Source organism: Oncorhynchus kisutch, linkage group LG5 (assembly GCF_002021735.2).
Source record: "Oncorhynchus kisutch isolate 150728-3 linkage group LG5, Okis_V2, whole genome shotgun sequence".
In the NCBI taxonomy this organism is placed as follows: domain Eukaryota; kingdom Metazoa; phylum Chordata; class Actinopteri; order Salmoniformes; family Salmonidae; genus Oncorhynchus; species Oncorhynchus kisutch.
The window spans coordinates 14,679,632-14,699,133 of record NC_034178.2 but is presented as its reverse complement, the minus strand read 5'-3'; the positions used below and the strand labels follow the sequence as shown (position 1 = coordinate 14,699,133).

Below are 19,502 nucleotides of genomic sequence, written 5' to 3'. Positions count from 1 at the left end.
CGCAGCTGTTCGCGAGAGCGAGGATGGAAGGGGGAGGGGCGTCTCGTCTGAGGGGGTTAGTCATGCTCATCTTGTGCGTGCATGCCGGTGTGTGCGTGTGTCAAGGAGCCTGTACTCTCTCACACACTCCACTCCGGTCTTGCTTTCCTGGCTGTAGCGTGTCAGAGGAGAAGTGAGTGGAAGCAGGTTGAAGTCTCTTTGCGTTGGTCTCATTCATTGGTCTCATGGTCCCATTCATCTGGACTCAATTAGGGTCTTGGAAGGAGAAGATCGGGATTTTTGGAATGGTGACGTTCCGACATCGGGGAAAACGATATATATTTTTTGTGTGGTATCTAGGCTTTCTCTCTGTACTATGTTAAGCGTCTTTGTTTGTTGTTGTTGTTGTTTTTGTAGCGGAGGGAACTGACACTTTTAGGACCGGCTTCATATCTTCCGCAGATTCTTGCCATTTGGGGGATCCTCCACTATTGTGTCCCATCCGCCGTGTAGGGAGACCAAAGGGATTTCCCGCATCTCGGCTTCTGCTCTAGTCGAGAGAAAGAGCGAGAGGGCGATTTAATGGGGAGAGAAGGATGAAAGAGCGGCCATCTTTGAGAGCAATTTTTTTTATTCATTTTTTTTTTTTTTACCAATGGAGCATTGGAGCACTGGTGATTTAGGGCTTTCTACTGTTGGGTTGGAGTCGGACGTGTTGGGCTGATCTGTGTGTGGGAGGACACGCGCGTTCTGTGTTGTGGTGGCTATACCAGAGATGGAGGTGATGTCGTCTTGCTGGAGGGGCCAGGTAAATGATTAGAGCTATTGATGGAATGCACAGTATGTATACGCTTAAGCATCTTTGTCAATGACTGAGTGGTACTGACTGGTGAGGTGTGAGGGGCGTCAACTGTCTGCCCTGCGACGAGGAGAGAGGTATGGAAAGAGTAGGAGAAGGTGCTTGAGGTGGAGGTTGGCTCGGTATTGAAGGCTCCTGTTGATTTTTGTGCGTGTATCCGTTTGGCCATTGTGTGTGTGTGTGTTAACTGTTGCTCTGTGTCCAGGAGGAGCAGGGGGCCAAAGTGAAGGCCGAGAAGATCCGAGTGGCCCTGGAGAAGATCAAGGAGGCGCAAGTCAAAAAGGTAAGGTTCTGACCTCAACCTTACGTGCACCCGAATACAGTGTTGTTCTACAGTACGTCCTGTCCGCTCCCACTGTGATACATAGTTCCAGAAGATCCTCTTCATATCTGCTTCAGATTCACTGTGTGAACTAACTTCATTCAGAGAGATGCTAAGAAAAATAGGTCATTGCAGTGTTTGAGTGCATGTGCCTGTTTGTTTGTGTGTGGGGTGCATTCATGCCCGTGTCTGAGAGGGAGAGCGAGGGACAATCAGACATTTTGCACTGGCATCTGTAAGACTCCTTGTCCTTTTGGGTTGATGTAAACAAGTCTTGTTTTCGTGAACAACTGGAGTCCTTTTGCGCTCTGTTCCAGTCAGTGAATTGGTTCTGTGAGCCACACCAGGCACCGGTTTCAGGCCATCGGGCCATTTCACCAGTGTGGGTGAGCTTGGATGAAGTGCAACTGCTCTGAATGAAACGGCTCCATTGAACAGTGAAGTGCTCTTATTCTCCCAGTACATTATGGAGAGAGTAGACCCACCATTTCGGTCCACACTGACTGATGTAAGCCAGCTTCTAGATTAAATTGATCCATTTCAGGAGAAAAATACGCAAGATATTAGCATGTAAAGATTGTGCCCTCTTCAAATATGTTGGCGTGTAACGTCACTGTAGAAACACGCTGAATCGAAGATGGCCGCTCTTTCACCCTTTTCTCCCCTTTATCGTCCTCTCGCTCTCTCTCACTGTATGTTAAATGTGTAGGACACAGGAAAAATATGACATTTTGTGAATGTTGTTTTGGAACTGTGTGTGTTGTTGAATTTATATACCGTGTTGCAATATAAAATGCAGCAAAGATTGATTGTTGCATTGAAACCGATTCCACCTCCACTTTGCTAGAGGCTAGGATTGTTTTTAGGAGGGCAGGATTTGGACTCGTATGATTTTAGAATGGGAGGATTTTGGGGGGGGGGGGGGGGGGGGGTGGTGTCTGCCTATTGAAGCGTTCCAAATGGAACCCTATTGACTATATAGTGCACTACTTTTGACCAAAAGTAGTACACACTGTATAGGGAATAGGGTGCCGTTTGGGACTAAACCCATGACTGTGGATGTAGGTCAAACTCAATGGATGCCCATGTCTCGGACACGGCCGCTTTCTGGCTACAGTTTGATTTAGAGATCCATTTGATTGGCTCTGCTAACTTAGTGATTTGATGTTGCAGTCCCTGTGGGAGAGGATTACTGAGCACTCCCATGGGTGCTGGCTGTGTTTTTCTCCCTACCATGTCACACACGCTCACAAGCACATGCATACGCAACAACAAATGTTTTATTGTCCCGTACACCGGATAGGGTGCAGCCAAATGTGTTGTTTTACAGCGTCAGCCATAGAATTACGGCGCCCCTGGAGCAAATTAGGATGAATTGCCTTGCTCAAAGGCACATTGTCGGCTCTGGTATTTGAACCAGCAACCTTTTGGTTACTGCCCCACCACTCCAACCGCCTACACACTGCTGGGGCTAGGGGAGCCCGGTTGTGACACAAGGGGGATTTTGTCGCAGTGGTATTAAGTCTCTCTGGGGTGCATTCAAACCAGCGCTGGAGACCAGGACTGCAGCAGAACAGGGGCCTGAATTTGTTGAACATTGTTGTATACGTTAGACATGTTTTCTAAGATGGCAGCATGGAGACAGGACTAAGTTCAACTGAAGACCGTTTCAATCTTTGGAGCCGTGTCATTTTTAGATCCACTTGGTAAATACACTGTTGCTGTGTCCAAAACGGCACCCTATTCTCTATACACAGTAGTTGCACTACCTCTGAAAGGCGCTGATCAAAAGTAGTGCACTATATAGGGAATAGGGTGCCATTTCAGATGCAGCCTGTATTTAACCAGCATGTTGTGACACCATACTACACACTGTGGCATAAGGTGCATATCACAGGTTCATATCACATCCTCAATAGTTGTCCTTGGGGCACTGAAACATCCCTCTGAAATTGGTTTCATATCAACAATTATGCCTGGTCCCAGATCTGTTTATGCTCTTGCTAACCTCGTCCACAGGCTCCAGTATCTGGTGCATAGAGCCTGGTAACACTGTGCCACAAAGTGGGACTTGAAAGGGATGCGATTTAAAGTCGAGGCAGGAGAGGGAGCGAGCCTGTTACGGCTGTATTAGATGGGACTTGAAAGGGGTGCGATTTAAAGTCGAGGGAGCCTGTTACGGCTGTATTAGATGGGACTTGAAAGGGGTGTGATTTAAAGTCGAGGGAGCCTGTTGCGGCTGTATTAGATGGGACTTGAAAGGGGTGTGATTTAAAGTCGAGGGAGCCTGCTACGGCTGTATTAGATGGGACTTGAAAGGGGTGTGATTTAACCTCTCTGCGCACCGAACCCGTTAGCGGGATTAAAATCGACAACATACGGTTATCGCTACATAAATAGTCATATTAAACATTCATGAAAATACAAGTGTCTCACATGGGTCGAAAGCCTAGAATCTTGCTAATCCAACTGCGTTGTCAGATTTAAAAAAGGATTTACTGCGAAAGAATACGATGCGATTATCTGAGAACAAAGCCCCATAAAAAAATAATATTTCAGCCAGCACAGGCGTAACAACATCACAAATTGCAATAAAATAAATAGTTTACCATTTGACGATCTTCCTCTGTTTGCAATCCCAATGCTCATTGTTACACAATGAATGGTATTTTGTTTGATAAAATCAGTCTCATTCCATTTTCGACGATACATTCGATGTAAATACACACACTAAACGTGACTTTTCCAGTCATGTTTGGTTTCATTGCAATCAACTGGTTTGTTTGTAACACAACCAAACCTGGTGGGTCATTTCGCGGGACGTATTGACTGAAAGAAACCGATTTGAAGACAAGTAATGACATCATTGTGCACCAATGATACGACCGCTGTTTCGTTGATTGACTGTATTTTAACCCAATGACCACTGATCGTCTTGAAATCTAGCTGGGTAGATAGCCAATGAGCTGAGGTAAACGGCAATATGTAATGTTTATGTGTTGGAAGACCAACCCATGTAGTAAACTCCGGCGTAAAGAGGGTCATTCGCCATTGAAGATTCATACCGGAAGGAGCCACGCATGTTGTGCACAGCATTGTTTTGGTAAAGTGCATCTTCAGCTGTTTATATATCAATCAGTATGGCGACTAAGTCAGAGAAAGCTAAATCTAAGTCTAGCTATACAGATGTACACACAATTTTAGAAGAAATTGATCGGGAAAGTGAGACCGAGATTGTTGGAGGACGATTCATTTAGCGATTCCCAAATGGAGGAATATTTTTTGAATGGAGAGGACATCGTTTTGGACTGGTAAGTAATTCTCATGCTAATGCCGTTGTTTGAAATTAATAATATAAAATATTATTAGTGATTTTTAAAGATTTTAGTAGCAATATATAAAAATGTAATGAAATGTGTGAAGTACACGTTGGCGATACATTGTGGGTGGGGGTATGTATGTTTATGACCCATAGCCTATGTTTGTGTGTGTATATATGTATGTGGATTAGAGGGAGCATGGCCCCCACATGAAATAGCCTATTTGAGGCTGTTGAGGGGAGGGCAGGCCCATAACAATGGCCAAAGTTAAATGGAGACAGTAGATACAGCTGGTCTGTTATAATATAAATGAGACAGTAGATCTAGCAGGTCTATAATAATATATTCAACTTTATGTTCCCTGTACTCTATATATATATATATATATATATATATATATATATATATATCTGTTTATTATACCTGTTGATACAGGCTCATATGTGAAACTATTCTAACTGAACATTTTCTTTCACAGTGACACTGACTCTGAATGGCAGCCCCCAGTGCCAAGGTGTCCATCCCCCACTGAAGCTGGTTCATCCATCTCCTGCCACAAGTGGTGTTCATCTGCCCAAATGTATTTCTGCAGGCATGGATGTGCCTCAGGGCCAAAAGGGCACAGCACGGAGGCGTCGCTGTGTTCTTTGCTAAATGAAGTCCCCCATCACCTGCACCACATGCTTGGTGACCCTCTGCTTTACAGCAGAAAGAGACTGCTATGGCACCTGGCATCAGCAGCACAATATTGTGTAGAGGATTGAGGGTCTTCCAAATATTGAAAGTGTTATTTTGTAAATCTGTATATATATTTTCTTCATGTTTTTTCTCCATTTTTTTTGGGGGGGGGGGGGGGGGGTTAGAATACCATTTTGGTATTTTGTATATAGTTATTCCATTCTAAATGTATAACTTCACCAATTTGGCCACTTGGATACATTTGGGCTACTTGTGTGGGACACCTGGGTGACTTCATGATAAATGTCATGTAGCAGACTCATTTTGGAAGTTATCATTCTGAAACGTTGCACAAGTACTGTTGCCCTCTTATGTTTTTCACTGAAATTGTCCCCATCATCCTTTCTGAATGTTTGTTTTGCCTTGTTCATTTTAAAGATGATGATGATGATGATACAACAATAAAAATGAAAAAACATGTTTTTTTTTTCATTGTATTATCTAAACCAGATCTATTGTGTTATATTCTCCTACATTCAATTCACATTTACACAAACTTCAGTGTTTTCTTTCAAATGAAACCAAGAATATGCATATCCTTGGTCCTGGGCCTGAGCTACAGGCAGTTAGATTTGGGTATGTCTTCGGGCGGAAATTGAAAAAAGTAGGGGGGTAGCTGCAAGAGGTTAATTAAAGTCGAGGGAGCCTGCTACGGCTGTATTAGATGGGACTTGAAAGGGGTGTGATTTAAAGTCAAGGCAGGAGAGGGAGCGAGCCTGTTACGGCTGTATTAGATGGGACTTTGATAAATGGCAAATCGCCAATTAAAATAAACATATCACATTGACCATATTGTTTTCGGGGAAGCCCAATTTGATTCTGAGGCGGTGCATATAACGTTTTTGTGTGAACTATTTGTAAGATATGATTTTCCAAACTCACGTCCTTGTTTAAATCGCTTCTGCTCCGTGCGACCTGAAGTCCACAATGTAGGGGTGAGTTTTTAAGGGTTATGCTAGATGGTGATGGACAAATGGATCAGCCAATTAAAACCAGTGGTTGTTTAGTCCGCTCCTGCCATAGACTTCCAGTCAAGTCCCGTTTTGAGGCGCTGTAAAAACCTGACAGTTCAACCGAGAGGGAGCCAGCTGGTAGACGAGGTTAAGCTCTTGCTAACTTCATTGCTGTCATTCTCAAAGCCAAACATTCGTTATGACAAAGATTTGGCATGATGGCACAAGCAGACTGGCACTCAGGCTAGTGAGAGAACTGTTCTATACGAAGTGCCTGACCGTTCTGCACCTCTTCTTCCTCCTCATCCCTCTTCGTTGTCGTCCTCCAGCTGGTGATCCGGGTGCACATGTCGGACGAGAGCTCCAAGACCATGATGGTGGATGAGAGACAGACTGTCAGACAGGTGCTGGACAGCCTGCTGGACAAGTCCCACTGTGGCTACAGCCCCGACTGGTCACTGGTGGAGACCATCAACGAGCTGCAAATGGGTATGTATATACTGGCAATGAGGCAACGGTGAGATATTGAGGAGATACAGGGTTATACTGGGGGAGAGGGAGATATTGATGATGATACTGGGAATATACTGGGGTTGAGGGAGATATTGATGATGATACAGGGTTATACTGGGGTTGAGGGAGATATTGATGATGATACAGGGTTATACTGGGGTTGAGGGAGATATTGATGATGATACAGGGTTATACTGGGGTTGAGGGAGATATTGAGGAGATACAGGTTTATACTGGGGGAGAGGGATATATTGAGGATGATACTGGGAATATACTGGGGTTGAGGGAGATATTGAGGAGATACAGGGTTATACTGGGGGAGAGGGAGATATTGAGGATGATACTGGGAACATACTGGAGTTGAGGGAGATATTGAGGAGATACAGGGTTATACTAGGAGCGAGTGAGATTGAGGATGATACTGGGAATATACTGGGCGTGAGCGAGATATTGAGGATGACACTGGGAAAATACTGGGGGAGAGTGAAATATTGAGTATGATACTGGGGGAGAGTGAAATACTGGTGGATATACTGGTGGAAACTTGGGGAGATATTGGGAGAGAGTGCGGCATACGGAGCCAATGTGGACACTCGGACAGTGTCAACTTGTAGTGTTGTCTAGGTAGTAGCTGGTATTGTAACCGTTTGTGTTTTCAAGACTGTCCGTGAATGTCTCTGCAGCTGTTCATCTGTCTGACGGAGTGAGTCAGGGACGGGCGCCCAGCCTTTCTAATGCTAGAGGAAGCACTCGTGGTAGGTGCAGGCATCATGGTTATTTAGGCTGCTAGAGGAAGCACTCGTGGTAGGTGCAGGCATCATGGTTATTTAGGCTGCTAGAGGAAGCACTCGTGGTAGGTGCAGGCTACATGGTTATTTAGGCTGCTAGAGGAAGCACTCGTGGTAGGTGCAGGCTACATGGTTATTTAGGCTGCTAGAGGAAGCACTCGCGGTAGGTGCAGGCTACATGGTTATTTAGGCTGCTAGAGGAAGCACTCGCGGTAGGTGCAGGCTACATGGTTATTTAGGCTGCTAGAGGAAGCACTCGTGGTAGGTGCAGGCTACATGGTTATTTAGGCTGCTAGAGGAAGCACTCGCGGTAGGTGCAGGCTACATGGTTATTTAGGCTGCTAGAGGAAGCACTCGCGGTAGGTGCAGGCTACATGGTTATTTAGGCTGCTAGAGGAAGCACTTGCGGTAGGTGCAGGCTACATGGTTATTTAGGCTGCTAGAGGAAGCACTCGTGGTAGGTGCAGGCTACATGGTTATTTAGGCTGCTAGAGGAAGCACTCGTGGTAGGTGCAGGCTACATGGTTATTTAGGCTGCTAGAGGAAGCACTCGCGGTAGGTGCAGGCTACATGGTTATTTAGGCTGCTAGAGGAAGCACTCGTGGTAGGTGCAGGCTACATGGTTATTTAGGCTGCTAGAGGAAGCACTCGTGGTAGGTGCAGGCTACATGGTTATTTAGGCTGCTAGAGGAAGCACTCGTGGTAGGTGCAGGCTACATGGTTATTTAGGCTGCTAGAGGAAGCACTCGTGGTAGGTGCAGGCTACATGGTTATTTAGGCTGCTAGAGGAAGCACTCGTGGTAGGTGCAGGCTACATGGTTATTTAGGCTGCGAGAGGAAGCACTCGTGGTAGGTGCAGGCTACATGGTTATTTAGGCTGCGAGAGGAAGCACTCGTGGTAGGTGCAGGCTACATGGTTATTTAGGCTGCTAGAGGAAGCACTCGCGGTAGGTGCAGGCTACATGGTTATTTAGGCTGCTAGAGGAAGCACTCGCGGTAGGTGCAGGCTACATGGTTATTTAGACTGCTAGAGGAAGCACTCGCGGTAGGTGCAGGCTACATGGTTATTTAGGCTGCTAGAGGAAGCACTCGTGGTAGGTGCAGGCTACATGGTTATTTAGGCTGCTAGAGGAAGCACTCGTGGTAGGTGCAGGCATCATGGTTATTTAGGCTGCTAGAGAAAGCACTCGTGGTAGGTGCAGGCTACATGGTTATTTAGGCTGCTAGAGGAAGCACTCGCGGTAGGTGCAGGCTACATGGTTATTTAGGCTGCTAGAGGAAGCACTCGCGGTAGGTGCAGGCTACATGGTTATTTAGGTAGCTAGAGGAAGCACTCGCGGTAGGTGCAGGCTACATGGTTATTTAGGTAGCTAGAGGAAGCACTCGCGGTAGGTGCAGGCTACATGGTTATTTAGGCTGCTAGAGGAAGCACTCGCGGTAGGTGCAGGCAGCATGGTTATTTAGGCTGCTAGAGGAAGCACTCGTGGTAGGTGCAGGCTACATGGTTATTTAGGCTGTTAGAGGAAGCACTCGTGGTAGGTGCAGGCTACATGGTTATTTAGGCTGCTAGAGGAAGCACTCGTGGTAGGTGCAGGCTACATGGTTATTTAGGCTGCTAGAGGAAGCACTCGTGGGAGGTGCAGGCATCATGGTTATTTAGGCTGCTAGAGGAAGCACTCGTGGTAGGTGCAGGCTACATGGCTGTTTAGGCTGCTAGAGGAAGCACTCGTGGTAGGTGCAGGCTACATGGTTATTTAGGCTGCTAGAGGAAGCACTCGCGGTAGGTGCAGGCTACATGGTTATTTAGGCTGCTAGAGGAAGCACTCGCGGTAGGTGCAGGCTACATGGTTATTTAGGCTGCTAGAGGAAGCACTCGTGGTAGGTGCAGGCTACATGGTTATTTAGGCTGCTAGAGGAAGCACTCGTGGTAGGTGCAGGCTACATGGTTATTTAGGCTGCTAGAGGAAGCACTCGCGGTAGGTGCAGGCATCATGGTTATTTAGGCTGCTAGAGGAAGCACTCGTGGTAGGTGCAGGCTACATGGTTATTTAGGCTGCTAGAGGAAGCACTCGCGGTAGGTGCAGGCTACATGGTTATTTAGGCTGCTAGAGGAAGCACTCGCGGTAGGTGCAGGCATCATGGTTATTTAGGCTGCTAAAGAAAGCACTCGTGGTAGGTGCAGGCTACATGGTTATTTAGGCTGCGTCACACATGGCACCCTTTCCCTTCTATAGTGCACTAACTTTGACCATGGATTGAACCATGTTTCACACACACTCCCTCGCTCTTTCTCTGTCCTCAGAGCGGATCTTTGAGGACCATGAGAACTTGGTGGAGAACCTACTGAATTGGACCAGAGACAGCCATAACAAACTGATGTTCATCGAGCGCATCGAGAAATATGCCCTCTTCAAGAACCCCCAGGTAAGACCTTGGAACTAGAAAAAAAACTTCCAATGTGTTGTGTGTACACTACTCACACAGCTTTAGTGTAGAGTACACACACACACATTTCTTATGCATGCTAAGAGCCCTTGAGAGTGCGTGTGTTTAAGAAGTAGGTCGTGACCGAATATGAGAAGGCTAGGCGAGAAGGCTAGGCGAGCCAGCTCGTCTGGAGGAGTGTGTGATCTGCTGTTTTCAACTGGTGTCTATTTCTCCTTTGCTTTCCTCTGTTTCTCTTTCTCCTTCTCTCTATTTTCCCCGCTTACTTACAGAACTACTTGTTGGGGAGGAAGGAGACTTCTGAAATGGCCGATAGGAATAAAGAGGCCCTACTAGAGGTGAGACAGACACACATACATGCGCGCACACACACGGTCTCTCCCACACTACCACACACATCTCTCTCGCGCTCTTTAGATTACACTAATAACGACGATGTGTTTGTGCAGGAGTGTTTCTGTGGCAGCTCAGTGTCAGTACCAGAAATAGAGGGAATCCTCTGGCTGAAGGATGATGGGAAGAAGTCTTGGAAGAAGCGATACTTCCTGCTGCGCGCATCAGGAATCTACTACGTACCGAAAGGCAAAGCTAAGGTTAGCCACCCACTGAATACGCCAATCGACTGCTGATGGAAAAAGGGCTTTATAAAATACATTTGATTGACTGATTGATTGGAGTGTGTGTGTGTGTGTGTGTCTGTGTGTGTGTATTGGGTTCACATGTTCATGAGAAACAAATCCACCCCATCTCTCTGGTATTTCCTGTTTCTGGATATGATGACATAGGACTCCACAGGGATCGACCGAGCATGTGCCTCTTCTCCTATTGCATCATGGGTCATTGGTTACTCCTGGAGACCAATATTTCTCAACATCAAATCAAAGTTTTTGTTTGTCACGTGCGCCGAATACAACAGGTGTAGACCTTACAGTGAAATGCTTACTTACAAGCTCTAACCAATAGTGCGGAAAAAAAGTGTGTGTGTGTGTGAGTAAAGAAATAAAACAACAGTAAAAAGACATTTTGAAAAAGGAGTAGAAAGGCTATATACAGACTAGAGGTTGACCGATTATGATTTTTCAACGCCGATACCGATTATTGGAGGACCAAAAAAGCTGATACCGATTAATCGGCTGATTTATAATAATATATATTTTTTTTGTGTAATAATGACAATTACAACAATACTGAATTAACACTTACTTTAACTTAATATAATACATCAATAAAATCAATTTAAGTTTAATAAGTTTAATGCTAGCTAGCAACTTACCTTGGCTTACTGCATTTGCATAACAGGCAGTCTCCTTGTGGAGTGCAACGAGAGAGAGGCAGGTTGTTATTGCGTTGGACTAGTTAACTGTAAGGTTGCAAGATTGGATCCCCCGAGCTGACAATGTGAAAATGGCGTTCTGCCCCTGAACAAGGCAGTTAACCCACCATTCCTAGGCCATCATTGAAAATAAGATTGTGTTTTTAACTGACTTGCCTAGTTAAATAATGTTCTAAAAAAAAATACTGATTTCCGATTGTTTTGAAAACTTGAAATCAGCACAAATTAATCGGCCATTCCGATTAATCGGTCGACCTCTAATACAGACACCGGTTAGTCAGGCTTATTGAGGTAGTATGTACATGTGGGTAAAGTGACTATGCATATATGATGAGTAGCAGTAGCGTAAAAGAGGGGTTGGCGGGTGGTGGGACACAATGCAGATAGTCCGGGTAACCATTTGGTTACCTGTTCAGGAATCTTATGGCTTGGGGGTAAAAACTGTTGAGAAGCCTTTTTATTCTAGACTTGGCACTCCGGTACCGCTTGCCAAGCGGTAGTAGAGAGAACCGTCTATGACTGGGGTGGCTGGGGTCTTTGACAATTTTTAGGGCCTTCCTTTGACACCGCCTGGTGTAGAGGTCCTGGATGGCAGGCAGCTTTGCCCCAGTGATGTACTGGGTCTTACGCACTACCCTCTGAAGTGCCTTGCGGTCGGAGGCTGAGCAATTGCCGTACCAGGCAGTGATGCAACCGGTCAGGATGCCCTCGATGTTGCAGCTGTAGAAACTTTTGAGGATCTCAGGACCCATGCCAAATCTTTTTAGTTTCCTGAGGAGGAATAGGCTTTGTCGTGCCCTCTTCACGACAGTCTTGGTGTGTTTGGACCATTCTAGTTTGTTGTTGATGTGGACACCAAGGGATTTTAAGCTCTCTTCCTGCTCCACTACAGCCCCGTCGACGAGAATGGGGTCGTGCTCGGTGCTCCTTTTCCTGAAGTCCACAATCATCTCCTTAGTTTTGGTTACGTTGAGGGATAGGTTGTTATTCTGGCATCACCCGGCCAGGTCTCTGGCCTCCTCCCTATAGGCTTTCTTGTCGGTGATCAGGCCTACTGTTGTGTCGTCAGCAAACTTAATGATGGTGTTGGAGTCGTGCCTGGCCATGCAGTCATGGGTGAACGGGGAGTACAGGAGGGGACTGAGCATGCACCCCTTGGGAGCTCCAGTGTTGAGGATCAGCGTGGCAGATGTGTTGCTACCTACCCTCACCATCTGGGGGCAGCCCGTCAGGAAGTCCAGGACCCAGTTGCAGAGGGGGGTGTTTAGTTCCTTAGCTTAGTGATGAGCTTTGAGGGTACTATGGTGTTGAACGCTGAGCTGTAGTCGATGAATAGCATTCTCACATAGGTGTTCCTTTTGTCCATGTGGGAAAGGGCTGTGTGGAGTGCAATAGAGATTGCATCATCTGTGGATCTGTTTGGGCGGTATGCAAATTGGAGTGGGTCTAGGGTTTCTGGTATAATGGTGTTGATGTGAGCCATTACCAGCCTTTTCAAAGCACTTCATGGCTACAGATGTGAGTGCTACAGGTCTGTAGTCATTTAGGCAGGTTGCCTTTGTGTTCTTGGGCACAGGGACTAGGGTGGTCTGGTATTACAGACTCAATCAGGGACATGTTGAAAATGTCAGTGAAGACACCTGCCAGTTGGTCAGGATATGCCCGGAGCACACGTCCTGGTAATCCGTCTGGCCCCGCAGCCTTGTGTATGTTGACCTGTTTAAAGGTCTTACTCACGTCGGCTACGGAGAGCGGGATCACACAGTCGTCCGGAACAGCTGATGCTCTCATGCATGCCTCAGTGTTGCTTGCCTCGAAGCGAGCATAGAAGTGATTTAGCTCGTCTGGTAGGCTCATGTCACTGGGCAGCTCGCAGCTGTGCTTCCCTTTGTCGTCTGTAATAGTTTGCAAGCCCTGCCATATCTGACGAGCGTCGGAGCCGATGTAGTATGATTCAAGCTTAGCCCTGTATTGACGCTTTGCCTGTTTGATGGTTCGTCGCAGGTCATAGTGGGATTTCTTGTAAGCTTCCGGGTTAGAGTCCCGCACCTTGAAAGTGGCAGCTCAACCCTTTAGCTCAATGCGAATGTTGCCTGTAACCATGGCTTCTGGTTGGGGTGTGTACGTACAGTCACTGTGGGGACGACGTCCTCCATGCACTTCTTGATAAAGCCAGTGACTGATGTGGTGTACTCCTCAATGTCATCGGAAGAATCCCGGAACATGTTCCAGTCTGTGATAGCAAAGCAGTCCTGTAGCATAGCATCTGCTTCATCAGACCATTTTTTTATAGACCAAGTCACTGGTGCTTCCTGCTTTAATTTTTGCTTGTAAGCAGGAATCAGGAGGATAGAGTTGTGGTCGGATTTACCAAATGGAGGGCGAGGGAGAGCTTTGTACGCATCTCTGTGTGTGGAGTACAGGTGATCTAGAATTTGTTTCCCTCTGGTTGCACATTTAACATGTTGATAGAGATTTAGCCCAGGGTCGTGTTCAGAAGGCATGAAACGGAAGTAAACCTTGGACTTAATTTTTGCCCCACTCCCACTCCATTTTCTTGTCCTCTCTGATTATCCCATCGGTTGTCTCCTTTAAAAAAAATGTAAATACAATGCCACCCTGTGATGTTAATTCTGCAATGAGTGAACCAGTAATCTGATAAGATTTGTCACGTTGTTGGCCAAACAGTGAGTATTTCAACCTCTACTTGAATGAATACCTTATCAAACCACTTTGGCCTCTAGGCATTGGCCTCGGCCAGTCTGTAACCAGTATCATATTATCAATTATATGTCAATATGTCTCTACTCACTCTCCTCTCTCTCCCTGTAGACTTCTCTAGTCTAAAGCCTCAGACAATTTATTTAAAGTTTTGCAAAAATTGGCCGAGCTTTTATCTTACTGCTGTTGAGTTGCAATAGTAGAAGGAGTATTTAGATATTTGATAGTGCATGGGAAGTTTTCCTCCTGTCATTCACTGACAGACCTACAGAGCTGTTTAACCTGTCAAGAAATGTCCAGTTATTCAACTGTCCCGTTAATCAACGGTCCCATGTTCGCTAGGTAGGTAAGTTAGGCTAACCAGCTATCTACATCTTGTAGTTTTCATGGCCAGATTACATGCCCAGGGGCCTCGACCCCAAGGGGGCCCCCATTTTTGATTTTGTTCAGACACTCCGGTATCATATCAACACACAAGACATGGCTAAATGTGTTGAATTGCAATAAATTAGCTTTGAAACTATGAAATGTTATCTCTGCCCAATGGCAAAATGTGTAGAATTTCAGAAAATGACCTTTAAAACTGCAAAAGAGTGGTGACAGTTTGGGGTTGTTAAGGTTGACGTTTGTTACTATGCAGATAAACAACAATATCCATTCGGACCTTCTGTCACCTAGGAAATTGTGTGACCGGACCTTCTCAAAGAGTATTTGATTACCTGTGCAATATATGATAGAATCAATCATATATGAATCCTGTCTCTCCCTCCATATAGGCCTCCAGGGACCTGGTATGCTTTCTACAGCTGGACCACGTTAATGTGTACTACGGCCAGGACTACCGCAGCAAGTACAAGGCCCCCACAGACTACTGCCTGGCCCTTAAGGTAAGAACACCCCCCCCCCCCGTTCACCTAATGGTGCACTCCACTTCTGCTCCTTGTGGAGAATTGATTAGGAACATGGGCTAACTCATTTTTGGACAAGGGGTGGCACATTTTTAGAGTAGAGATGTTGCAGTGAGCCTGGACAAGCCCATTAAGATGGATCTGTTGTTTGAGTGGATGTGGTCCCGGGGGGGTCTGGGTAATGATATCCTTTGAGGCCACTCTTTTCTAAAAGCACAGACCCTGAAAAACACAAAAAATAAGTGTTAAGGCGCCACTCTCCTATATTATTAATGTTGACCCACCTATCTTTAGCTGTAGTCAAACTAACAGGCACAAAGGCAATTATCAAGGGTGGTTTTGGAATCGATGTCTTTACTGGAACGGAACGATCTGGGCCAGTCCTGGCCGCTCTGCCGCCCAAGGCGAGACAGAAAATTTGCTGCCCTCCGTAACGTCTAAAATAAGTGTTTTCCAGACGTTGAAGTTAGGTTCAATTTAGGTGCTGAATGAACGTTGAAAATATGTATTTTCCGGACGTTGAAATCCGTTCTGAATGAAAGTTGTAAAGACGGAATTTATAGCTGCCTATGTTTAGGACAAATCAAGGCTGGTCTAGACCGGACAAAGTCTGAACATGGACATCTATGATTGGTTTGATTCGGTCTGTCTCTGTGTGTTCAGCACCCCCAGATCCAAAAGAAGTCCCAGTATATCAAGTATCTGTGCTGTGATGACGTCAGGACCCTCCACCAATGGTTCAACGGCATTCGCATCGCCAAGGTAAACCTTAACATCCACGTCACTCTTAAACATGACTATTAGAGGCTATATAACTTTTTCTCTCAAGCCAAAAGGGGTCTCCTAAACTAAAAGCTTACTTTAAAAAAAAAAGTTTGTTTCCCTTAACTTAAGATTGTGTTTTACAAGATAAGACATTGGTCAATATTAAATTATATATGAACCATATGACTAAAACACAACATTCAATGTGAACAATTAGCAACTGCGCTTCTCTTTTAATAAACAACCGTGACCTCTCTCTTTCCACCACGGTGGCGGTGGTGTAGTACGGGAAACAGCTGTATGTGAACTACCAGGAGGCCATGAAGCGCACGGAGGCGGCCCACGACTGGTCCTCCCTCTCCACCTCCAGCATCCGCTCTGGCTCCAGCTCCGGCTCCGGCTCAGCCAGTCTGCCCGGTGAGTCAGCCTTCCAGGGCTTACAACTGGTCTGGGATCAGCTGCTCAAGTCCACGGTGGTCCACTGAGGCTTAATGGTAATGGCTGGGGGACTGTGATAGATGAGCACAGATCCGGGATCAGCTTGGTAACCAAATCGAATTGACCACAATTTGAGGTGATGTTGATTGAGTAGAGATTGATATGCTATTAATTAATTGGCCATTATTTTCAATGATGACTTTGATTCAATTTATCAGATGGAGTTGACCACAACCCCTGTCTAGCAGTAGATACATTTATTCTAGTTCTGATCTTGAATCAGTTGTTGTGGCTTTGAGGGTACACGATAAAGCTCTAGTCTATCTACAGAGATGTGGATTCACCCTTTTTTACACATCCACTCCCATTAATCAAATCTGCAAAAGAGGGAGTTCTAATATGGCAGCTCAGTGGCTTCAGAGACTCTTGTTAGCCAATGTGTAGGTCAGAAATCTAGTGTTTATATGCTCCGGGGTGAAGTTTCCCCCAAGGTACAAATCTAGGATCAGCTTCCCCTTGCTCAATCCTAACCTTAACCATTAGTGGGGAAATGCAACACTGACCCAAGATCAGCATCTAGCGGCTCTCTTCCATGGCTGTGTGTGTGTGTGTGTGTGTGTGTCCCAGAGTCCCAGTCGAACCACTCGGGCCAGTCAGACAGTGGAGTGGACACAGCCTCCAGCCACGGGCGCTCCCAGAGCGTGGTCAGCTCCATCTTCTCTGAGGCCTGGAAGAGAGGAACGCAGATGGAGGAGAACACCAGGGTTAGTCCTTCTCCCCTTTGACCTCTCATCTTCACGCCAGTATATCCCTCCCTTGTATTTCCTCTCATCTCTCTATATGTCTCTCCATTATCTCTCCTTTCTCCTCTTCTCTTTGTCTCCCATCAGTTTGTTTTACTGTGATTGATTTTGTCTCAGTCGCACTGTAGATGCTCTACAGACTATCAGTAACAATTCAACCAGGGCCGGCGCCAGAACAAATCAGTTGGACTCTTTTTGGTTTCCATATACGGGCCTTTTTGATTCATATATGGGGCAAGTTTTTTTTTTTTTTTTTTGCAGGACCTCCTTCCGTGGCAAAACTAGAACCGCCATTCAAGCTAATGAGCAGTCAATCGGACCGCAACGTTCTAACAGTTTAATACATTTCATATATGCTTTTGCAAAAAAAATTATCATTTGGTTGTGTTTATGAAGGTCACATTAGACTACGAAAAATATATATTTCAAATCACACAAACGCTTTTTCATTCGTGTTACTTTTCATTCGTGTTACTTTTCATTCGTGTTACTTTTCATTCGTGTTACTTTTCATTCGTGTTACTTTTCATTCGTGTTACTTTTCATTCGTGTTACTTTTCATTCGTGTTACTTTTCATTAGTTTATGGTACTGTTTATGTAAAAACACCATTTTATTTGTTGAGTTGCCTTTGTTACAACTACGAAACAGAAAGCATATGTTGGGACTTGGTAACAGCTTTCTACGAAGGCAAAAAAAGATGATACCCCAACCACCAAGACGCACAGTCAGCAAGATGCTCAGTCAAATGATGAAACATTTGTTGCCTTAACATTATTTTAATCTCCAAGTGTGCTTGATAAATAGTGAAAATCGCCACAAAAGCATATAAATGGCATTCTATATGGCCGCAGTCAAAAAATTGTCAATTACTGTCAGCTTGTGCTTGCCATGGTGTGTGTCTTCACGCAATGGCATAAGTTGGAGCATGTCACATAAACAACGAAAGCTAGTGAGGTGCGTTGCTGATGTTGTTTTTTGCTTGAGATGTAGGGGCCTGCTCTCTGTGACGACGTTTTGTGCTGATAATCGGACGGTTGAATTGTCTCCGGTTTTTCTATCCAAACGGGTTGTGTGAGATTAGTTTTGGTGTATGTTCAGTTTCGAGGTAATTATCGGGGTAATTGTCAACTGTGCACCGCACCTTTTAATTATCGGGAGAAGGAGGGAAGCAGGCCCTACTGTCGGGAGTAGTGGGGGAAAACCATAAAGGAAAATGACATTCCCTCCTAACATTGGTTATAACACACTGTTTCTAATATTAAGAGTTTAACAATGGCAGTGTGTTTTATAGACTTATTTAGGTAAAGTCGAGGGAGGCATCACTTAAAACGTCCGAGTAATTTTATTAAAAATGACCTTTTATAAATGTGGCATGAACACAACCAGTCATGATGTGTTAAACCGATTTTTGTCAAACAAATCACTTCAAACAGTAGGTTACCTTTTGCACGTTCGTCCAAAAATAGTTCCAGCATCAAAACAGTGCACTGTGCACCCACCAACTTTCCTTCAATGTGCAAGTGGCTGAAACAACTATCTCACCAGAGAAAGCATCAGAGCGATGCTTGGCCCCGGGCTTACAACGTCAACAAAACGAAGGAGCTGGTCATGGACTTCAGGAGACAGTAGAGGGAGACTGCCGCCATCCACATCGACGGGGCTGCAGTGGAGAAGGTGAAGAGCTTCAAGTTCCTCAGCGTACACATCACTAACAATCTGAAATGGTCCACCCACACAGACATTGTGGTGTAGACGACACCACAACAGCACCTATTCAACCACAGGAGGCTGAAGAAATTTGGCTTGGCCCCTAAGACCCTCACAAATGCACCATTTGAGATCATCCTGTCGGGCTGTATCACCACCTGGCGCCTACATCACCTGATGTCACAAGAAGGCCAAAAGGATCATCAAGTATATCAACCCACCTGAGCCACGGCCTGTTCGGCCCGCTATCATCCAGAAGGCGAGGTCAGTACAGGCGCATCAAAGCTGGGGCCGAGAGACTGAAAAACAGCTTCTATCTCAAGGCCATCAGACTGTTATATAGCCATCACTAGGCGGCTACCACCTGGTTACTCAACCCTGCACCTTCGAGGCTGCTGCCCTATGCACATAGACATGACTTCACTAGTCACTTTCACTGGAACACTGGTCACTTTAATAATGTTTACATACTGTATTCTAGTCAATATGCCATCCTATTCAACTATTGCTGTATATATATATATATACAATATTCTATCCTACGTACTCTACAAATATACTAAATATTCTATCCACATACTGTCCATAATGTCTATACATCCCATCACATATATATTTATACTCCGGACTCTGACATTGCTCGTCCTAATATTTATATATTTCTTAATTCCATTTTTAAAAACTTTTAGACTTGTGTGTATTGTTATGAATTGTTCAATATTACTGCACTGTTGGAGCTAAGAACACAAGCATTTTGCTACACCCACAATAACATCTGGCTAAAATATGTGTATGCGACCAATACAATTGAATATATTTTGCCCATGTACAGTATGTGATGCTGTCTGGCCAAAAAGAGTATGACATGCTGTTAGAGGAATTTAAATTCCTATATGTTTAATACCCAA

General features: G+C 45.3%; 1 protein-coding gene across 7 annotated transcripts in view; it reads left to right on the top strand.

Moving 5' to 3' along the window:
* LOC109890450 (ras-associated and pleckstrin homology domains-containing protein 1-like) overlaps positions 1 to 19,502 on the top strand; it is a 71,647-nt gene that overhangs the window by 45,439 nt on the left and 6,706 nt on the right. For 6 of the 7 annotated variants that reach the window (XM_031824556.1, XM_031824555.1, XM_031824554.1 and 3 more), the window contains 9 exons: positions 1,044 to 1,121; positions 6,501 to 6,660; positions 9,775 to 9,896; positions 10,190 to 10,255; positions 10,367 to 10,510; positions 14,748 to 14,858; positions 15,543 to 15,641; positions 15,929 to 16,061; positions 16,710 to 16,846. In XM_031824556.1, coding sequence (XP_031680416.1) covers positions 1,044 to 1,121; positions 6,501 to 6,660; positions 9,775 to 9,896; positions 10,190 to 10,255; positions 10,367 to 10,510; positions 14,748 to 14,858; positions 15,543 to 15,641; positions 15,929 to 16,061; positions 16,710 to 16,846 — 1,050 coding nt within the window. Of the gene's footprint in view, positions 788 to 1,043; positions 1,122 to 6,500; positions 6,661 to 9,774; positions 9,897 to 10,189; positions 10,256 to 10,366; positions 10,511 to 14,747; positions 14,859 to 15,542; positions 15,642 to 15,928; positions 16,062 to 16,709; positions 16,847 to 19,502 lie in introns of all 7 variants that reach the window. The other variant, XM_031824560.1, reaches the window with a different exon arrangement.